This window comes from Polyodon spathula, chromosome 28 (assembly GCF_017654505.1).
Source record: "Polyodon spathula isolate WHYD16114869_AA chromosome 28, ASM1765450v1, whole genome shotgun sequence".
NCBI lineage: Eukaryota > Metazoa > Chordata > Actinopteri > Acipenseriformes > Polyodontidae > Polyodon > Polyodon spathula.
Window position 1 is genome coordinate 3,630,707 of NC_054561.1, and position 20,990 is coordinate 3,651,696.

A 20,990-nucleotide genomic window follows, 5' to 3' on the forward strand; every position below is an offset into this window, starting at 1 on the left:
CAAAGTGTTAATCTGACCATTCATGCATTTATTTATGTATTTGTTTATTAGTTTATTATTAACAACAACCAATTTGTATAGTGTCTTGTGACAGCTGTGGGTGTATTTAGGCATCTTAAAATGTATTTATCAGCCAAAACTTAAAAAACTCTCAATCAGTATTGTACACCAGAGAAGGCACTAGCCAAAATATTTGTCTGGTTAACTTATAGTTTTATCTCCTAACTGTATTAATTAAAGGCAAAGTGAACTCACTAATAGAAGGGAACAAAAATTGTGCGCTGGTAATAAAACAAACATTAGAAGTCTTCAATATCCCAATCCTATGTAAACGTTAGCAAGGCATACCTGCTTCCTATCTTCATTAATAAAAACTAAAGCAGATCCAGGAGCCTCTCAATATTCCTGTGTGCCATTCCGTCTCTGTTCTCTCTCCGGCAGAATCCAAGTAAATGATCTAATCGTGGAGGTGGATGGGACAAGCCTGGTTGGAGTCACTCAGAGTTTCGCCGCGTCTGTCTTGAGAAACACCAAGGGCCAAGTCAGGTGAGGATAAAGCTGCTTGCTTTCTTTGGGAGTTTTTTCTTAGTTTCATTTCATTTTGGTTTCAAGACAAGCGTAAGGAAATCTAAAAAACTTGCACAGTCAGGACATCCAACAGAATGTTCGTACACTAGTTTTTTATGGTAGGAAGAGCGAATGAAGACAGTTCCAGGAGGAGGTAAGTAATCTGTGATTTCTGGCCCAGGTATGTTTCATATACCTCTGCTGCCAATGTCTTCCCATATCAGTAACTGCCAGCTACACTGTCAGAGCAGAAATATGTAATTCCTAATTGGGATATAGATTCTCTGACTAACCCACTGTCATGCCCTATTCAAATGCTAAACAATCTTGGCTTTTAATTGTTTTATGACCTAATATGTAACTGCACTGGATCTTATATACTGCACAGCTGATCATGTGAAGCCCCAAATCTCCAATAATTCCTACAACAAATATCCAATCTTTAAAATCTAGTTGAACAGGGTTTGGGAAAGGCTGACTTTTGTCGTACCTAATTACTGACTGTAAATATTCTCCTCTCTCTTTCACTCAAAACCAGAGATTGTATTTCCCAACCAGGTTCCTTTTGTCTTTGGTTTGTTCCATCTCTCTTCTCTGGCCTGTCATCGCTGTGCTTTATTCATTATTTATCATTCGGTGCCTCTATTCAATTAAATGTATTTCATATATTTTTTTCTTTATTTGAGTTAATTCTCTGGCTGCTCAGGAGCTGAACAGTTTGTCACCTTTAGAGAAAGGGAGCTCCTAAAAAGTCGATGAGGGGTAGCTGAGTTCAGACAGGAGAGGGGAAGACACAGAAACGTACTGGAAAGTAATCTGTTATCCAGCGGTTTACTCCTGGCCCCAGAACTCTGGATTCAATCAAAAAATACAGCATCATTACTCAGTTCTATGGTGGTTTTCTGCAATAATACATTTTACATTATTGAAAATTATATTACATATATATATATATATTATATATATATATATATATATATATAATATTATATAGTGTTAAAGATCTTGAATGGAGAGACCTTACCTCTCTTACCTTACCTCTTAAAGAAAATATGTTTGGATTTAAAAAAAACAAAAACAAACAAAAAGCATGCTTTATTTTTAATGTCCTAAATAAAATGAATTTACTGTGCAGCGCTTGACTGTTTACCACGACTTTTGAAACTGTGATGTCTCCGAGTGTCAATTAATCGCCTCACTATATAAATAAATAAATATTAAAAGTAGGCTACGAGAGTAATGGCTCGTTTAAAATTGTTTAAAATTCGAATCGGTATTCAAACCGAGCTGCTTATTGGCTGTTGGCAATATCAAGAAGGAGCGCAAAGTACCGTGACAGAGATATTAAGAAAGAACCGGGGAGGCAGGGACCTCTAGAGTGAAGAAAGAAGCCATCAGTTGCAGGTTACTGTGCATTTACCGTTTGTTTTGTATTTGTATTTTTTTTTAAGTTTCGCATGGAGGTGGCTTATAGCAAACCGCATAGCAGCACTGTGTATTTGTAGCCTAATTAATCTTGTTTACGTTTGCTTACTTTTAAAGCAAATAATTTCCCCATGTTTAAAGCAGTTTGCTTGTTGTTTTTGTTCACTAACCTATGCATGAATGTGTAAATGCTTTTTCTGTAGATGTTTGCAAATCCGTCTTTTTCACATATCCGCCTATACCCCAGTCCACAGGGGGTTGGATATGTGACGTTGTCCTGTAAATGTATGCATCACTCAGTGTATGCTTTGTGTATGCTTCCAGTGAATAATACTGAAATGGGTAACAATGGACGCGCTTTGATGGGCTGAATGGCCTCACTCTCAATCTTTTCCTGTGTTCTTATGTTTTAATAGTGGGCGTCGATTCTAATGGCCACCAGACTGTAGATTGTTTTTTCTTCTCAGCTCAAGAAGGAAGCACGCTGTTTCATTTCAGCATTTTATTATTAGCCCTGCTTCTGCAGAGCACAGTACACAGGCTTGAGCTTTTTCAGGAAACTATAATTTATTCTTTCACAATGACGAATGAGTCATTTAAGCAGAACCTGCCGTCTCCTTGTTTTACGTGAGGGACAGGAAATGGAACCCCTAATCAAGAGTGGACATGGGGCAGAACAGGAAGTGCAGAAGGGTAACCATGGGATACCATTTCTCAAGACCTACAGCCCCAGCAAGCGACAGTGTTTTTAAAAAAGAGGATTTGTTTGGAAGGAAACAGTAAGTGTTACTGAAACTGCACACCTCGCGTAGGCAACCATTTCAAAACATGTGCCTTGTTTTTATATAAAGCAACAGTCAGTTGTAGCTTGTCATGCCTGCCACCTCTGGAGCCCTGGGTTCAAATCCGGCTCAAGTCACAATTGATATGAGTTTGGTGGTCTCAACCTAGCCCCCTGTTGGACATTAGTCCACATCACAAAAGCAGCACACAATTCTACACAATTGTTAGTCTCTTCGTCAGAGAATCTGTTGTGCGATCTCCATGTAGATCACACCACAGGGGAAAGACATTCATGGTCACCTTTATTTATATCCGTTGCGAAGATTGTTACTTACATACATTTTCAGGTTTAGTATTGGGAATACTGCAAGGGCATACTGGAGCTAAAGTTAGATACGAAGAAGACAGTTTCAAGGTGATAAAAATCATAAAAGTAGGGCACATATGATATAGAGCAATAACTTCCAACACACATTTTCTTAATACACACAGATTGTTTAATTAAAATTCAATATGTATTGCTCATAGTCATGGACCATTAACTTGCTATTGATCTGTATGATTTCCTTAATAAGTGATCTAAATCAATAGTGTTATTTCTCCAGAATTACATTGCTTTTACCTGCCATAACAATGTCAAACAGGAGGGCCAGAGTGGCATTTTCTCGATAAGACGAGTCTGCATTGTGTTTCAAATTGTTGGAGATTTTCCCGTACTTCAATGATACCAGCCTTCTTCAAAGAAATCCAAAACATTGTAACAAACTGCAGCAGTAGTTTGCAACTTTTCTATACCACACAATACATGTCAGGGATTAGTGTCAAGGAGCGCAGTTCTAACTGGATTATCGCATATATCATTTAGTTTTAAAGTTTCTGCAATGTAGTTATTACTTAAGTTCCTGTGCAGTCATCTAGAGAGATGAGACATTTTCAAAGTGGTGGAAAATACCTCCAGTGCTGCAGCAAGAACAAAGTGCAATACAAAGACCTCGACCGGTTTAGCCAACAAAACACATGTGCTTGCACATCATAATAGAGATATGCTGCAGAACAAGCACCATATAATAATTATAAAATACAGAACCAGCAGAAAAAAGTGTCGGCCTCACACAGAAACAAACCCACAAGAACATCACGAGGTACAGACCAAGGGGAGAATTGACCCCCTACTATAAAAAATGTAGTGTATTGTTCTTGTGATCACCAATATAGGATGAAAGCACATGAAATTGAATATATGTCACTTACATTGTTTTTCCCTCCCTGGCACAGTGTTTAATAAGCCCATATGAAATTATTATCTGTATGAAAATGTAATTACTTTCTTCCATATCTTCCAGTTCTATTTTTACTGTGCACATCTCACGATATACCAGAGACAGGTAAGAAATAGCCAGTTGCATTTGTCCTTACAAGTATGGATAGAGATGTATAGCAATCCAAAAAGAAGGTAAACGGTTGCAAATAAACCAGTAATGTGATAGGCTTCGCTCAAGTTTTGTTTATGACCAGTCAAAACTCCTAATGACAGCGTGGAGTTCAGAGTACTGCTGTCACAGAAGCCTGATTTAACCCAGATTTACCCAACTGAGAAGAAATCCTTGCATGTGTAGTAAGTGGTCAGACACTCCCTTTAACCATATAAAAAATGACCGGATAGATAGTTGTTGAAAATGTTCCACACTGTGTACTGTATGTAATATCACCACAGTCATGTTCAGTTTTAGAGAAATATGATTCCTCTGTGTCTGTTTACTACATTTATCTTCATCAAAAAGCATGTTATTGACAGTCCAGTTTACCTACATTATCCAAAGGGCCTATGGGAGTAAAATCTTCCTCCATTATAAGGCTTTGTGGTCTGCTGGTTAAAGAAAAGGGGGCTTGTAACCAGGAGGTCCCCGGTTCAAATTCTGGCTCACTGACTGACTGTGTGACCCTGAGCAAGTCACCTAACCTCCTTGTGCTCCGTCTTTCGGGTGAGACGTTGTTGTAAGTGACTCTGTAGCTAATGCATAGTTCACACACCCTAGTCTCTGTAAGTGGCCTTGGATAAAGCCATCTGCTAAATAAAAAATATCTCTGTAATTTTCCAAATTAAGCTGTTTAATTTGGATTTAAACCTACTTTCTTTTTCTTTGTGCATAAAAAGAACACACCACGAACCTCCATGTTAAGTGCTAATCACCATGGAACAAGAATATTTTGTACAGGCCAATGTGCACAAGCAACAGTGCTCTTGTTAGCAACAACGATTGCTACAGAGTCAGTGCTAGTGCTAATCAAAAATGCATTCAAAGGTAATAGATAACACTAGAGATATTCAGAGATGCAGAGGGTTTGTTCCAGCAGAGTATGACACTGCACTGGTGCATCTGTGGGGATTTTGCTTGCATTCCCAGCCAGAAGCAGCTTGCAGTCACAGTCTCTGCTGGTGTCAGCGGCAGTGTTGTTTTGCACCACAATCCTGCAGTAGCTGCCCGCCCCTCACTCCAGCCTGCTCACCATATGTGTCCTTTCTGCCTGGTAGTCACCACCCCAGCAGTTGGGGAGGAGGTACGGGGGAGGGGGGGGGGGGTCCGTCCGACTGTAAGTAAGGGGAATCTTCCCCCCTGGGGTGGACCTGTGAGCCAACAGCTGGTTGTCGAGAGAAAGGAAGGGGGGAGGGGGGAGGGGGGAGGGGGGAGGGGAGGAGGCAGGGAAACAACTGAAAATTGTGCCATCATTTAGTTGTTTAATGCTAGCTAACGAAACAAGCTTCTCAAACCGGTCAGGTTTTAAGGGCGCTTGCTTGTTTGCAAGGCCATAAGGGGAAACGTTCATGGTCCCTACCTGACTATAGCCAGTGTCATTGTCCGTCACCTTTCATTAATTCACAGAAGCTGAGAATGTCACTATCAACGGATTCGGGCCTCAGCATTTCAAAATTCTGTTACTGTTTTTTAAACCCAACTTGTAAGAACTGGACGAAGCCTTTTAAGACTCACGCAAATGTGTGAGCAATTGAATTGAGGTGGCCAAATTACACACAAATGTGAATTGATATCAGATTGACCTCTTTAAAATGTTAATGAATTCCAGGGTTGAAGCAAAAACCTGGACTGCTTTTTTTCATCAGGAGAAAAAGTGCTTTTCAACACTTCCAAATTCCTTGTATTTATTTATGTATTCAAGCTAGCTTAACTCCTGTTAATTCCAGTTATCACTACTTTGAAATTTCCCAGCTAGAATGCAATGGGAGGCAATGGGGATAAGCATCTGATTATATCACTTTTGGTTACAGTCACTTTTGGTTTCACTAAGTTGCTGTACAGTAATGAAATGTTCTGACAAATATGGTAGCACAACATAACACAGCATAACAGAACACTATAGTTTGTAGGTTTACAGTTTTCCTTGTACATGTACTGTATATAGAAAATACGTTTTATTAACCCTACTGTAATAAATATCTAGTACTCTTCTGAGTTCCTGAGCAAAAGAGAAATATTTGTTATTCCAATACTGTTTAAATGCTTTTTTCACACGTTTTTTTCACAGCTCCACTCAACTTGTTATCACCATTTTTGCTAAGTCTATTTGAAGAGCTATTCAAATTTTTTGACAGTATTTGTTTTATGTTTCTATGGGGAATATTTTCAGCCTGTAAATTACAATATTGACCTTGCAAAATGAGTTTATGTTTGTGTTTTGTAAAAAAAAAAAAAAAAAAAAAAAAAAGATGCTTTTCTTTTTTCCCCAAAATAAATCACAGAGCGCAGGAGACAATGTGAAAACCTGCTACTTTACCTTTGGCTCGTGTCTTTACCCTGCTGAGCCTAACTGAGATACAGCCTTGTTTGATGGTGGAACGATAGCAGCCTCACCTCTGAGCACTAGTGCGAGAACCAGCAATTATACCACAGGCGTGGGTATATCTAGTGTGGGATACATTTCTGTTATTCCACTTAACTACTGAAGCGTAGCTTCATCTTGACTTTCAGCAGCACAACACCGGATTGGAATGTAAGCAAAGACACATTTAAACTAGCCCTGACAAGTATGTTGTTACACTTAAGTGGATTACTTTGAAAACGAGTTTGGCCAAGAAATGCCACTTACCGACAGTTGCAAAGAGTCCATAAACAGAGTTTGAAATGAATCCGCATCATGTTGACAATAAAAGTAAAGATCTGCCAGGTAAAATAATCCCTCAATTCATTGATTTATTAAAAAGAAAAACACATACAGAATATTAGGAAGATGTCCTTACATAAACATGTTGCATTCTCCCGCGGTGAATAAAAACCCCACGAACGATCATTCAGTGTCCTCTAAATCTCATTCCCTACTCACATGCCACGTTTCCACCCACCAGTGAGACCAGGTTGAATGCTATTTAAAATCAGCCCTGTCTGTTTTCTTTCAGCACAACGAGATCAAATCGCTTTGACCGGTACCCCATTTAGGATTTGGTCTCTCCAGTTTGCTCTGATTGTGTTGTGTTTAATCCTAAAGTTTAAACACTTTGGAACAGCACCCCTGTCTGTAACCTGCCCTGCCCGTGCGCTTGCAGGTTCCTGATTGGCCGGGAGAAGCCGGGGGAGCAGAGTGAAGTGGCCCAGTTGATTCAGCAGACCTTGGAGCAGGAGCGCTGGCAGCGGGAGATGATGGAGCAGCGCTATGCCCAGTATGTGGACAATGAGGACGAGGTAAGGATAAACATAATCCCCATAATGAAGGGTTACGGGGCACCCTGCCAACTGCGGAGCCCTGGCTTCCAGCAGGCCCAAGTAAAAATAATGGATCCACTAATCCGCTACACCATTCAGCATAATGATCAGTCTCTGCAGGACCAAGACTGAATGGCAGGTAATATGTTTAGTTAGGGTATGTGCTCCAGTATAGGTAGGGAGGCGTATTGCTGTATTAATCATAAAGGGAAACGATTTATATACACACAGTGCATTTGCAGTAGGTGGCGTGTGACGGTGGGTACAGCAGCTCCAATGTGTGCTACCTCATGGGTTTGTTTGTTGTGTTTTGCCCTCACCTCCTTCTCTGCAGGGTTTTGATCTGTTTTCCTACCCATGTTAGCTGGAGCTTCACCCCTGCAACCTGCACTCCCTCAACCTCAATAACAACAACAACTGGGCCCTGCCCTCCCGGGTTCGACACTCTGTGTGAGCTTGCCACAGAGATGTGCACCAAATTCATCATATCACTTCCCCTTTAAAATTAAGTTTAATACCAGTTTCCCGCCTCTATATGTGCTTCACCTCAATCACTGAGATTTAGGCCAACACTGGTTTATTGGAGTCAGGGCTTGAAGTTGTATTGGAAAAGTGTGATTTTCATTCAAGCTGTTCCCAGTTACCAGTTTTTAATTTCACATACTTTTTATTGATAACACCCAGTGGTAGAATATTGTAATTTTAAACAGAGTCAGTTTAGAGTTTTCTGCACATCTCTTTCTGTGTGAGCTTCTTGGGTGAGCTTTGTGTCGCAACCCTTCTTTAAGATTTTCTTCGCTAACCCAAATATATGAACATTAACCGCAGTAAACTCTTAAAACTACTGTGATAAGACAGGGGTGGAGGTTAAACTCCTCCCTGCCAGAAAAGTACTTTTAATTGTTTGCTTATTGTTTAATTACATTTGTTAATTGTTGTATTGTTTAATAATCACCTGCCCCTGGCTAACACTGTAAATTAGAGCCAGGTGCAGGGTATTTAAAGAAAGCAGTCAGTGTGCTCAAAAAGGAGCTAGGTGTTTATTTTTCATTTGGTTTTGTTTTATTTTTGTATAATTAAAAATAGCCCTTAAAAAACTCAGTTTCCCTGCATGCTGGGTCTGTTTGAAAGGAGCAACGAGGGTGAGTGAGTGGTTGCTCAATCACTATATATATATATGTATATATATATATATATATATATATATATATATATATATATATATATATATATATATATATGTGTGTGTGTGTGTGTGTGTGTGTGTGTGTGTGTGTGTGTGTTATGATACACTTTAAGTAAATTCATTTACATGTGGTTTTTACACCAAAATATTTTACGTTATAAAAATATTATTATATATATATATATATATATATATATATATATATATATATATATATATATATATCCTTTCTTTCTTGGGATTTCAACCCTACTTTTGCTTTATAAAACGAAATATTTTTTTTTATTCCCTTAGTAATAATAATAATAAATATATAATATAATATTATAATATTATCATCATTAGTAGTATTATTGCAGTAGTTTTTGTAGTCAAAAACATCATTTTTCGTGATTGTTTGTGCTTGTGGCAGTTTGAATTCTGAATGCATTTCCCTAGCCAGTTTCGTGTAGATATTCTGCTGTGGGCTGTTCTGGAAGGCTTTTCCAGTCCTGTGGTCTGAAACTGTTCTCTTTGCCAGTGTTTGATGTGGCTTTGGACTGGAGTTACCCCTCTGCTTCCGGGGGCGGGGGCGGGGGACGGGGCATTTTTTCCTTTTAATTTTGCAATTAGGCCTCTTGCTCATCTCAAGGGCCTTTTTATTTAGGAAAGTCGTTTAATAAAAAATTCAAGGGAGCACAGGGATCCTCTGGAGTGAGCAGATGGCCTGTGCTGGGGGAGGCCGTCCAGGGACCACTCCCCCAGCTGGGAGGTGTCTTGACCAGGACACAGGGCTGGATGTGAGGGATTTTGAGGACATGTTACTGGGCTACGGTTCTATTAGCAGCTGCTCTGTTCAACACAGGGTTGTGGGGAGATGGGTCTTTTAATGTGAAATGCCTTAAACCTTTATTTGATATGTCATACTCATAAAATAAAGGATTCATAAAATAACATGCTTTTAGAACATGTTATTAATATATGCAATTTCTACTTTAGCATGTGGAAAATGTCACAATTAATTCATTTTACACCTTATTCTAATTCTATTGATCCAAAACAGTATAAAATGTTTTTTTATTTTAAGCAAATTTTAGGAATCACTGTTGGTGCTTGATTGTATATCTGTACATTTCTGATTGGATACAGAATACTAGATCTTCTCTCTTCTCGTCTCTCTTTCATGGGATAAGTGTTATCGATTTAAGGCAGTTCTGCGGAACTGCTGAAAAAGCCCAGTGTCTACACAAAAGCTTTTTTCCAAGTCAGAATGACTTGGCAAGACGATAAAAATCCCATTTACGGCTCAAAATATCTCCACAGAATTCAGTTCTTATTGATTTGTGTGTCTGGAAACGGAGAGCAATGCAGTGTGGGAAATTAAAGCAGCTAGGCTTACTTGCTTAAAACCCCTCTGTGCTGATAGCTGGTCGATTATATGCAATAGGAAACGGAAGCTATACACTAAAAAAACATGAAAGCTCTCTGCTTCCATCTTGTGGAAAACTGTGGATACTGCATGGACTGGTTGGCCATAGAACACAATGCAGAGGTTTGAAGGTGTAGTTTCTAAGTTAGACATTAAAATGAATAATTTCATGAAAAGTAATTTGTACTGTCACACTCAAAGAATCCTGTTCCATGATGTAATACACAGTTTAATCATATGTGAAATAACAAATTAAAACTAATTAAGATAAATCTGTCAAACAGCTAGATAATTTTTCTTCAGATGGTAGTCAAATCAGTGTAGTCAAGTCAAATGCAATCAAGCATATTATTAAAGACACTGAGAGTCGTCTAGTGTTAAGACATTAAAAAACACTAAATGTTTGCCCTTGAATTCCCTGAAGTTTCTTCTAACATTATTAGACCAAACATAAAACTTTAAACTACAGGCTATTCTGCCTAAAACAGTCATGGTTACTATTGGAATCACTTCATGTTGTATTCAGACTCTCTCCCGTGTCATTCTGCTATCGGACCATGTGGTGTGCTATAAAGCAAAGGATGCAATTTTATCTATAGATTTGCATTTAAAAAAGTAGACTACCCTAAAAACAGTTAAGAACTCCTAGCACAATAAAAGGGAGGCAGCAATAATGTTAATAAATCTAATACGAGGTAAGAATTAGTTTTAATGCATAGGTTAGCACTCCTTTAGCGGTCCATAAATTACTGTAAGAGGTCATTTATCTTAACTAATTTCTCTACAGCCATGTAACTGCTAACTTTAATTTCTGCTATTTGTGTTCAAAGTTGCATTCAGCAAGCAATTTCCAAATCAAATACTGGATGCTTAATGTATTGAGAACCCTTTTATTGTTACGAAGCCCTTTAGAAAAGTATTTAAATGCAACTCAAAACATGCATGAGAATATAAACACACAATATAACATGCATTTTGACAGCTTTATTCCTAAAAAGCAAGAAGACGTATGATTATTTCAGTAGATTCTGCCATATCTCAAATACAGACGGAAGAGCTTTAATCTAGAAATGCGCAAGGGGCACCAGGGCTTGTGTAACAGGCAGTGTTGTGTGATATACTGCCATTACGGATTCTGTCCCCTGTCGCTGAGATGAGGTTAATAACTAAAACCATAAATGCAGATGAGTCCGGCTCTTTTTGTGGTTAAGAGCCTTGCTTGCAGTGTGCGGGGTTGCAGGTCTGTGCCCAGCCTCTGCCCGTTACACTCGCACAATAAAGCCGTGGCGAGCAGTAATCGATTAATCAATGAATTGTTGCTACTTCAGATCTGTACTGTGGCAAATATCTCTTCATTCGCAACAAGCTGACTGTTGCGTGTGTGTGTGTGTGTTTGTTTGGTGTCCTCTCAGACTGGGGAGTACGCAACAGATGAGGAGGATGAGATGAGTCCCATGTTCCCCAATGCTGAAATGGCCATTGAGGTGTTTGATCTGGCTGAGAATGAGGACATGCTCTCCCCCATAGAGCTGGACCCAGAGAAACTGGCCCACAAGTTCAAAGAGGTGAGCGGAGGGGTCTGTACACAGTACCTCTATAACAGAGGTATACCATAGTAAAAGCATAGTATAGTAAAGCGGTGTTAAAGATATGATAAAGCTTGGTAGTGAAATGAAATTTAACCAATCATATGTGATGTAATTTATGACGGTTTGTTTCCTGTGTATTTAACAGCTCCAGATTAAGCATGCTGTCACTGAGGCTGAAATACAACAACTTAAAAGAAAGGTAAGCGCTGGCCTAGACGTGTGTCTCAATGCCATCACTCATGAAGCTATTGCTAAGTGGATTCTTTGCTGTGCAAGCAAGTGGTATTATACCCCCCCCCCCCCCCCCCCCCCATTGAGGGAATCGCCATGAGAGAGCCATGTATGAAATGTGAGAATATATTATAGTATTGATTTATACATTTAAGTCTGTATTTTTCATGAAGATGTTCGTTGTTTACGTTACAAAAAAGTCTGTAAACTTTAAACCACACGCAGCGTAATCCAGCTTTGCACCAACTGTCGAGAGAGAGAGAGAGAGAGAGAGAGAGTTAACATGCAGCTCACTCAAGCACTAACTCAAAGAGGGGTGAATGCAGACCAAATTTAGAAGTCCCTGTCAAGTAATTGCAGTTACTGAGAGGCAATAAAATCGCCTGTGATGACAGGCTCAGCAATGTTCCTGTGCATTTTGAAAACATTATTAAAAGTATGTCATGTAAACAAGGCTATAATAGTTAAAATCATTGGTGATCTCATTAAGAAATACAGACAACTCATATTTCTAATGTTCGGATACAAAATAATGGCTTTACAAAGTATAGCAATGGCAGTGCCAGAAGCGTTAATTCAGATCCAAATACAGAAAAATAATCTTTTATTTTTAATAATGTGAAAGAGGTATTGTTTTACAGTGAGGAAATGTCTCAGAAGTAAAAAAAAAAAATGTACCTCATTAAATGTCAGTTCAAAACAGTAGCACAGAGCAGGGGGAGGCTGTTATGTGAGATAAGAGCCTGCCTTTCTCTGGTTCACCAGCGCAGAGTAGAGGGAGACTCTTAAGCTCTTCTACTCATCAGTTGCAGCTGCACACATCCTTGAGAGAAAAATAACATAGCTCCTCTCAGCTGCTCTGATTGACAGCTGTTCTGCTGCATTCATTGCTCTCTTTTTTTATGTAAATGAGCAGACACAGCAGGCTGCTGATTGGATAGTACCCCTGCCTGCAGACAGCCAGTACTTCACAGTGGGCGCAAGAGCTGGCTTATTTCTGATTGATAAAAACGGCATCTGCTTAGGATAGGCAATTTATTATAATACCATCAAGAAGATCTCCATATGGAAGTCATATAATAAGTATTTATTCATACATTGAATACACTTAAAAGAATGCTAGTTATTTGTGAAAGTTAAAGTTAGTACCTTGTACTAACATTTTAAAGACAACATAGGTCCCTTCATCAGTTATAGAAATAATACATGCAGCGTTGCAAATCTGTTATAAATGGATCACTTCAGGAAACCAGGTTCGGAGTGGAGCGCTCATTATCCAGCAGGTAGATGTCCTGTAAAAACAAACTGGATTTTAGAATCTTGAAATTCGTTTTGAGCAGCAACCTTCATTTCAAGCTGCCTGATGACACATTTTTTTTTAAATGTCTTCATGCGAAAAAAGTAAAATAAATAATATCCTCTGTAGAGGTTACTAATAACTGATCCCCTAACTGCCGTCCAAATCATCTAGCAAGTTAATAACACACAAACTGTACCCGAGCCATCCCCTTTGGTAAAGCACCCGTTTCTGGCTTCACTGCGATGACCGTGCTCGCTGTCTCCCCCTAGCTGGTGTCGACGGAACAAGAGAAGATGCGCTGGCGGATGGAGAAGGCCCAGCTGGAGCAGAGCGTGGCTGATAATAAGGAGCGCATGGAGAAGCTGGAGGGTTACTGGATGGAGGCCCAGACCCTGTGCCAGGCTGTGGACGAGCATCTCAAAGAGACCCAGGCCCAATACCAGACCCTGGAGCGCAAGTACAGCAAGGCCAAGCGGCTCATCAAAGAGTACCAGCAGAAGTAAGAGAAACAGACAACTGTTATATACAAGAAAGATTTTGATACTGGGGTAGCTGACAACGGAGTCGATTCAGTTTATCTAAACTGTGGTGTATCCCCTTTCGGTCACATTTTTTTATTTTCATTTTTAGACATTATAAAACATTGTGTGAGTTCGAGAGGTTGCCCTGCCAAAACTTTGAAAAAAACATATCTGCATTACAAAACTGATACATAGATAGGAAACTTAGTGGTACAATTATTCATGCAGTGACTGAGGGGAATATATGTAATGCCGCCATTTAAATATTAATAAGGAGGCTGTGTGGTCCTGTGGTTAAAGAAAAGGGCTTGTAAACAGGAGGTCCACTGTTCTACCCTGAGCAAGTCGCTTAACCTCCTTCAATCTATAGTTCCACTTACATAATCATGACCACACTTGACCACATACTGTTCGGATTGTTAGAGTCTATCCTTTGTCTGCATGATTACTGGTGTGCTAAGGGTTACTCATATAACAGGAATATTGCTAAAACTGTTTTCCGTAACTGATCTTTCATACCTGCCTTCCTTTCCTTATCAGGGAAATCGAGTTCCTGAAGAAGGAGACATCCCAGAGAAGAGCACTGGAGGAATCGGAAGCCGCCCACAAAGAAGAAACGGACACGCTACAGGAAAAGGTAGAGAAACACTTTCATCCTGGTCTGGATTTTTGATACCTGTGTGCTTTTCCCAAACTGCTTTGGTCCCAGTGTGTGTAATGTGTTAAGTGTCCAGCAGATGGGGGTAATGTGTTGAACATCCAACAGGGAGCAAGATGCAGAAGCTGTCAAAACGACAATGTCGCCCCCTTCTGGAAACACATTACAACATCAATTTCTGAAAATCCCTTATCTTACCTTATCTTTATTAACGTTATTACTGTGCCCCCCCCCCCCCCCCCCCCTTTTTAATGTTCTAAGAATCATTTTGGTTGTCCCCTTTTTGTGTTTATTCAGGACGTGCAAATATTACCCTGGAGGAGTTTTAACTTGTTTGAAGTTCCAGTCACTTTTGCCTCTGTATCTTGGTCACCTTTGGCTTTCTCTTTCCATCTCTTCACAGATTACAGATCTAGAAGCCAAACTGGAATCGCTGAAGGGATCCAACGCCTCAAAACCAGAAGAAGAAAAATAGGGCTTTTAGCACAGGGCTATAAAAAAAAGTTAAAAAAAAAAAAAAAAAAAAAAAAAAAAAGATAAAGGACTTTTGTTAAGTGCTACACCCAGGGTTTCTAGGAATCACTTTATACCTGAAGTCCCTTTTCCCCATTGCAGTCCTGAGATTGACAATCGGGCACTCTTTCCCCTTGCTTTGTCTTTCAGCTGCCATGCTCATAGTGCTGTTGTGGGCTTTTACTTCTGCTGATGCTAGGGAGCACTGGGTCTATGTGACGAAAGCTATGCTAGCAGTACTGCCACGAATACTAAGTCACTTTATATGAAGTTGCAACTTCCTTAACCAATATTGTGCATCAGAACAAATAGTTTTAATTTGAATTAATGGGCTTTGCCTATTTAACCATTACAGTTGTGAAAATGGATCCTAATATATATAATTTAGAAACCCTCTGGACTAAGTGTGTGGTAATTGTTTTCACTATGATGTATTAAGTGTTGCCGTTCAGAAGTGCTCTGATGCATTGTGGGACCATCATGATTTTATATTTTATATATTTCATATAAAAGAAAGACAAGGCAGGGTACAGAGACTGCCTGTAACAGCAGTTGGGAGAACCTTGTTCAAATTATCAGATTAGCCATCACTTTAAAAACTCCACTGTTAAAATCTGAAGAAAATGTTTTTAGTCCAGTTGACTAATGTCCTTTCGTGTTTCTGACTTTCAAAAGCAATGTTGACATTTTCAGCCAAAACTGGGAAACAGTCCTTAGTGCCACAGAGCCACAGTGCCTCGCATTGAATTTCATTAAACTCAACAAACAGAAGTCGTTTCAAAATCCCACTTTAACAGGAAGAATAAGAATCTAGAACAGATAAAACAATAAACTCGCTGTAAAGATTACAACCATTGATATTCAACTTTATCATGTAGCATGTGAAGTTAACCAGCCAAGAATTATTTTTGTGCTTCTCACTAAATAAAATTTAAAAAAAGCATCCTACCCTTAATTGTTAACCTTAAATGATTCATTTCGTCACTGACGCCCAGCAGTGAGAGTTTTATCTTTTTTATCCAGCTTTCAATGATTGCTGCATAAAAGGGGAAATGCTGTGTACATCTAAATAGGTTTTGCACGTGTTGGAATACGCACCAGTTCTTTTCATCTTAATGATTTTGCATACCAGAAAATGTCAGTTTTGAGTGAAGTGTGAGTCTATAACAGGACTTCAGGTATAAAGCAAGTGTTTTGTTGTCCTCAGCAGGGTTTTAGCACTTGGTAAGGTTGCGCACCCCTTATTAAGGTTCCATGGACAAATTGTCCCTCTTGCCGAAGGTACCCTATTTAAACTAAGTAGGGCTAGTCCCCCCTTGCTTTGGGCCTCTATTTCTGTATTATATTTAAAGGTTCAGACGCCGCGAGACATTGAAAATCCTTTTGTAATGTTTATTTTCCGATGTCGTGAGTCATGTTTTGTGTTAAGCATATATGGTCGGTATATTATACCAAGCAAAGTTTTCTGAGCTCTGCTATTGAGTTCTCCTGAAGTGAACTAGTCATGTTTTTTAATAATCATATATGCCTGTGAGTTGAACCACAGGTTAATGACCTGTTCGCCATGGCAGTATGTGTATATGTTTGTAAGAATCTGGCCAGTTAATGAATTTGGTCCTAGCAAGAGAGGCAGGCTTTAAATATTGCACACGCCTCTCTATACCCATAAAAGGTTTTAGAGGCGCGGCATACACTCAGCCAAGCTCCGCCCTGTATATGTTCCAGTGTCAAGGCCCCACCCTCACCTCTATCCTCATGCCCTGTCTCTATCTATATAAAGCTTTTATATATACTGTTCTCCCTATGCATACTGGTTTGTTAAGAGTGCAGAAACTATAATTGTTAACAAACTGTTAGTAACACACAAGGATAGAACTAGCACATTACAAATATCCACAAGCCCTGTATGTGGAATTACCTGCTGATGCCCTTTCGTTCCCTGAGATATTGCCTATGTCAGCTCAGCCAATCAGGGATCAGTGAAAAAATGTCACTGTGACTTAGTCAATGTTTGTGGATTCCTATAATAAAATGTGCTGGTACTTTCTGAAGAGATAGCAAGCTTGTATTTAAATTTCAGTATATGTTGCTAGGCAACTCTCCTCATGGGGCTCAGGTTTTTAATCATCTCTGGATCATCCACATTACAAAACTGTAGTTTTAAATGTTTTTATTTGTTTTTCGTTTTTTTTTAAACCGACAGTTTTAACAAATTATTTCCAGCTCAATTCTCATAAGATAGCCAAATTGGATTGAGAGCCAGAAACATCTGTCATTTCAAAACCCTGCTTAAAAAGGCAACCCAATACATCCCTCAAAAAGTGTTCAGCAATAAACAGAGAAGTTCACAGTGAAATGAGGAATAGTAAACGTTTGCTTTAAACCATGCCTGTATGCAGTATTTGGAAAGAAACTTCTCTGGTTCTTTAGTGTCCAGATCCTTTCAAAGTGTTAGGTTTGCTTCGTATGATAGTGGAGTCACAGTTAATGATCTTAACAGTGTAGAGATCTACAGCTCCCTCTTAATACCACTGCTCCATTCTGTTTAGATCAAAATTGACTCCAACTCTGTACAAACTACCATTAGCATATGTTCTAAGAAATGGACCCAGTAAAGTTACTAAACGAGAAATATTCCTAATTGTTTTTGTTTAATATAATATTATTTGTATCGTGTATCATTCTCTATGCTGTTTCTGTTTGGATTGTTATTGACCAGGCTTACTGACTCTTCTAGATAAAGCTGCTTCTGAGTTTCTGAAGGGAGGTGGGGAAGCACAATAGTGTTGCACTGAATCTCCGAGGGGTCGGATTGTGCACTGAAGCATGCGCAACACCGATATGCTTCCTCGCTTCAGCAGTTAGGCTGCGAGTTGTCTTTTCAGAAGCAGATTTTGCTGTAATAGTTGGTGAGCATGTCAAATAGTGGTGTAAGAAGAGATAGCAATAGAGAATTATACAGAACACGTAAAAGGATATTAAACAGAGAAGAAATGAAATATTGGGAAAATGTAGATGGTAGAAAGTTGTTTAATATTTGTTTTTTAAATTGTGATTGTTGTTTATTCCTTATGAATGGTCATTTTGCTAAATTACATATCTGGAATAAAACGGTACCTGCAGTTTAAAATGGGTTCCTTATTGATTATTTCTTTCAATTTCTAAGCCCAAAAAACATTCAGTTTAGAAATGTATATCTGTCACTTTCTTTTTAAATATCAGACAGGCAATGACCAGACTTAAATCTCCATCTGATACCAGAAACCTGAAAGCTACTTATATCCGTTTTAAAAAGATGTTTTTGTGCAAGTTATACCCTTTTTACTGTCATTTTGTCTGTTACTTTTTCTGCTGGCTTTGTAAATGCTTTCTTGCCAACCAATATACTATTAGAGTAAATGTCCGCTAGCTTTTCTTATTTAATGTCGTTCAAACAGACCCGCTTTACTGAACAAAAGAACATTTTAATGATGTCATCCAGTTCTGTGTGTTCATTTTCTTTCTGTGTGCGAATGAGACTTTTACATCTGGACTACACAAGCAAGCAATCACTCCTGTAGGACAACTGGAGCAAACTGGAGTTGTGTTGGATTGACTTTGTCGGCTTACTGGCCAAGAGGGGCATATCATTTATCCGTCACGCACTGGGTGTGAGTTTGGGAAAATGCCCTTTACGCCCGCTTGACTTGACCCCCCCAAAACAGTGGCCTGTTTGTAAATCCTTGTGTGTTTTCTATATGACATGTTTCTCAAACCTTTGTTTTGTATAATATTGAATGCATCCGCTGTTCTCCACGTCATTCTCTAGAACATTTTCATGTCACATGCAAGATGGCTACATGAAAGACGGTTGCTTGTCAAAGCAGCTCTTCCAACCTTGGGAAGGTCACCTTCGTGCATTCCGTTAAACACTAGGTTGACCCTGTGGACAAACACTTGATCTTAAAGGAATGAACCCAGAATTAGACTTTGGAATGTCTCTAGAAAATTACTGGGAATGGACTGCAGTTGTTCCGTCTAGATCAGTCTGGTAGGATCCGGAACTAGAACCTTGGCATCTAAGACTGATCTAGCACAAAAAAGCACGTTGGGTCTTGGTGAAGGGACTCATCTACATAATCGCCATACCTTCAGAACCAGCTCATTGCTGTATAGTATTTATCTTTTCCCACTTTACAAGCTTTTAACAATGTGGGAGACCAATCATTGATACTAATAGTTACTTCTGTAATATTGAAAAGTGTCACTGGCTTCAGTACTTCTAAAAACATGTCATAAAAATATTTAACTAGGTGCTGGCTATGATGATGTTCTTCTAATTAAGAGCATACATACAGTACATATTAATAATTGATTTCCTAATTCCCAAATTATATAATATATGGACCCCATGCTTGTAATGTACAAAAACAAAGCTGATTATTAAGAGTAGGGATCTCAATGATGTAATAGACTAGAATAAAAGCTAACTTTCTTCTAACAATTATACTATACAGCTTTTTGAATGGGCATGTCATTATTGTTGAGCTATTTGGTTAAATGCCATATTGGTTGGTTTTGCTTGTAACAAAGTGAAAATGATCTCTTGCAGAATGCAGGTTTGTACTGTACATGCCATGTGTTGATATCAGATCAGTAAATGTGTGCATTCTGGTTTCTTTCCCATTTTAGTTTTGCTCCTGTTATATTTGAAAAAAAACAAAACATTATTATTTAATATAACAGGACCACTGTTATGATTTTTTTTACGTTAGAAAATTGATACATGACATGTCATAATGGATTATTTACAGTCATTATTAATAAATAGGGGTGTGTTTCAAACATGGTTAAAATATGGCTTTAACATTGTTTTTATTTACCTACACTTTTAATAGTGCCACCGTGTCAAAGTGTTGTAATTGCAATTTTGTATTACATTTTTGCATAACATTCAGCTCCACCAACTGGAAGAATGTCAAAATATTAAGAATTAAAAGGGTCCAAATCAATTATATTTATATATTTACAGTGGCTGCAAATTCATAATGAATTCCGACTGTGTCACAGAAATAACGCATGGATATCTCATCCTGATCAGACCTACTTCAGTTCTGAAGTAATTCGTTTTCAGTTCAGCCTTGTTAATTCATGTGGATTTAATTACCTGTGTTCATTCCATGTGCTTTTGTAACAAATGATGTTGATCCACATGTATAAGGTGAACACTTCTCACAATCCCCAGGTGGACGAGTAAGAGGGTATGAATGTATGACTGGTTGTGGGACAATTGAGCTTTACATAACACATGTCAGGAGATCTATTCAGTTTATTAAAGCAGATCTAAAAACCAATATCCTTTAAATCAAAGGAATAAACTGATCTTTACAGAATTATGATATTTCACATGGAAGCTGCTTTTGAAAAGTGACAGCCTACAAGAAAACACTCTGTAGCCACAAACACTTAGTATAAAAGTCCTCGCTGTTTCCGGCAATCCATTTTCAATAATGCATGCTTTTCTAAACATTTTATTCTGCTTTTATCCCCTTGATTTGTAACTCTTAGATGAAGAAAGACATTTAAGACTAGAAAAAGCACAATTTATAAGCCCTGTTCACTATTACCGGTAAATTAGTCATTGAATACTAGAATTTGTGTATTGATTTTTCATAAAGATGTGTAAAATGCTTTTATACTCCAGAGTCGAATCATTTGCAAGAAAACACAGCCAGGAAAGGGGAGGGGGGATTTTAATCTGTTACTATTCACAATACTATGCAATCACCACGTTATGGAAATGTGATTATGGTTTCAGTCCGGTTTCAGTGCATGTTGATCATTATTTAGGTAGTGTGGACATAATATTAAAATGATCAGGCAAGACTTATCACTGTAATATTGCTCTGTTTGGAGCTTGGTTGTTCAGTTGCTGGCAGTGGTCATTTTAATGTATATTCATACACCTCTTCAGAAAAAGCAATGCAACTTTTTGATATACTGTAGGCTTCAGCATATTTACGCTGTTACTGCAATCATACAGTACAGTATAAAAATGAGCACGTTTGGTATTTACCAGCTTCAGCATGTGACACCTGCTGGTGAAACACAGTAT

At 38.6% G+C, this 20,990-nt stretch overlaps 1 protein-coding gene across 1 annotated transcript in view; it reads left to right on the top strand.

Moving 5' to 3' along the window:
• Positions 1–19,731, top strand: part of ppp1r9ba (protein phosphatase 1, regulatory subunit 9Ba) — a 54,510-nt gene extending 34,779 nt beyond the window's left edge. The window contains 7 exon segments of the mRNA XM_041231278.1: positions 442–546; positions 7,334–7,469; positions 11,497–11,649; positions 11,819–11,872; positions 13,474–13,703; positions 14,266–14,362; positions 14,787–19,731. Coding sequence (XP_041087212.1) covers positions 442–546; positions 7,334–7,469; positions 11,497–11,649; positions 11,819–11,872; positions 13,474–13,703; positions 14,266–14,362; positions 14,787–14,858 — 847 coding nt within the window. The 3' untranslated portion in view covers positions 14,859–19,731.
• The last annotated feature ends 1,259 nt before the right edge of the window (positions 19,732–20,990 follow it).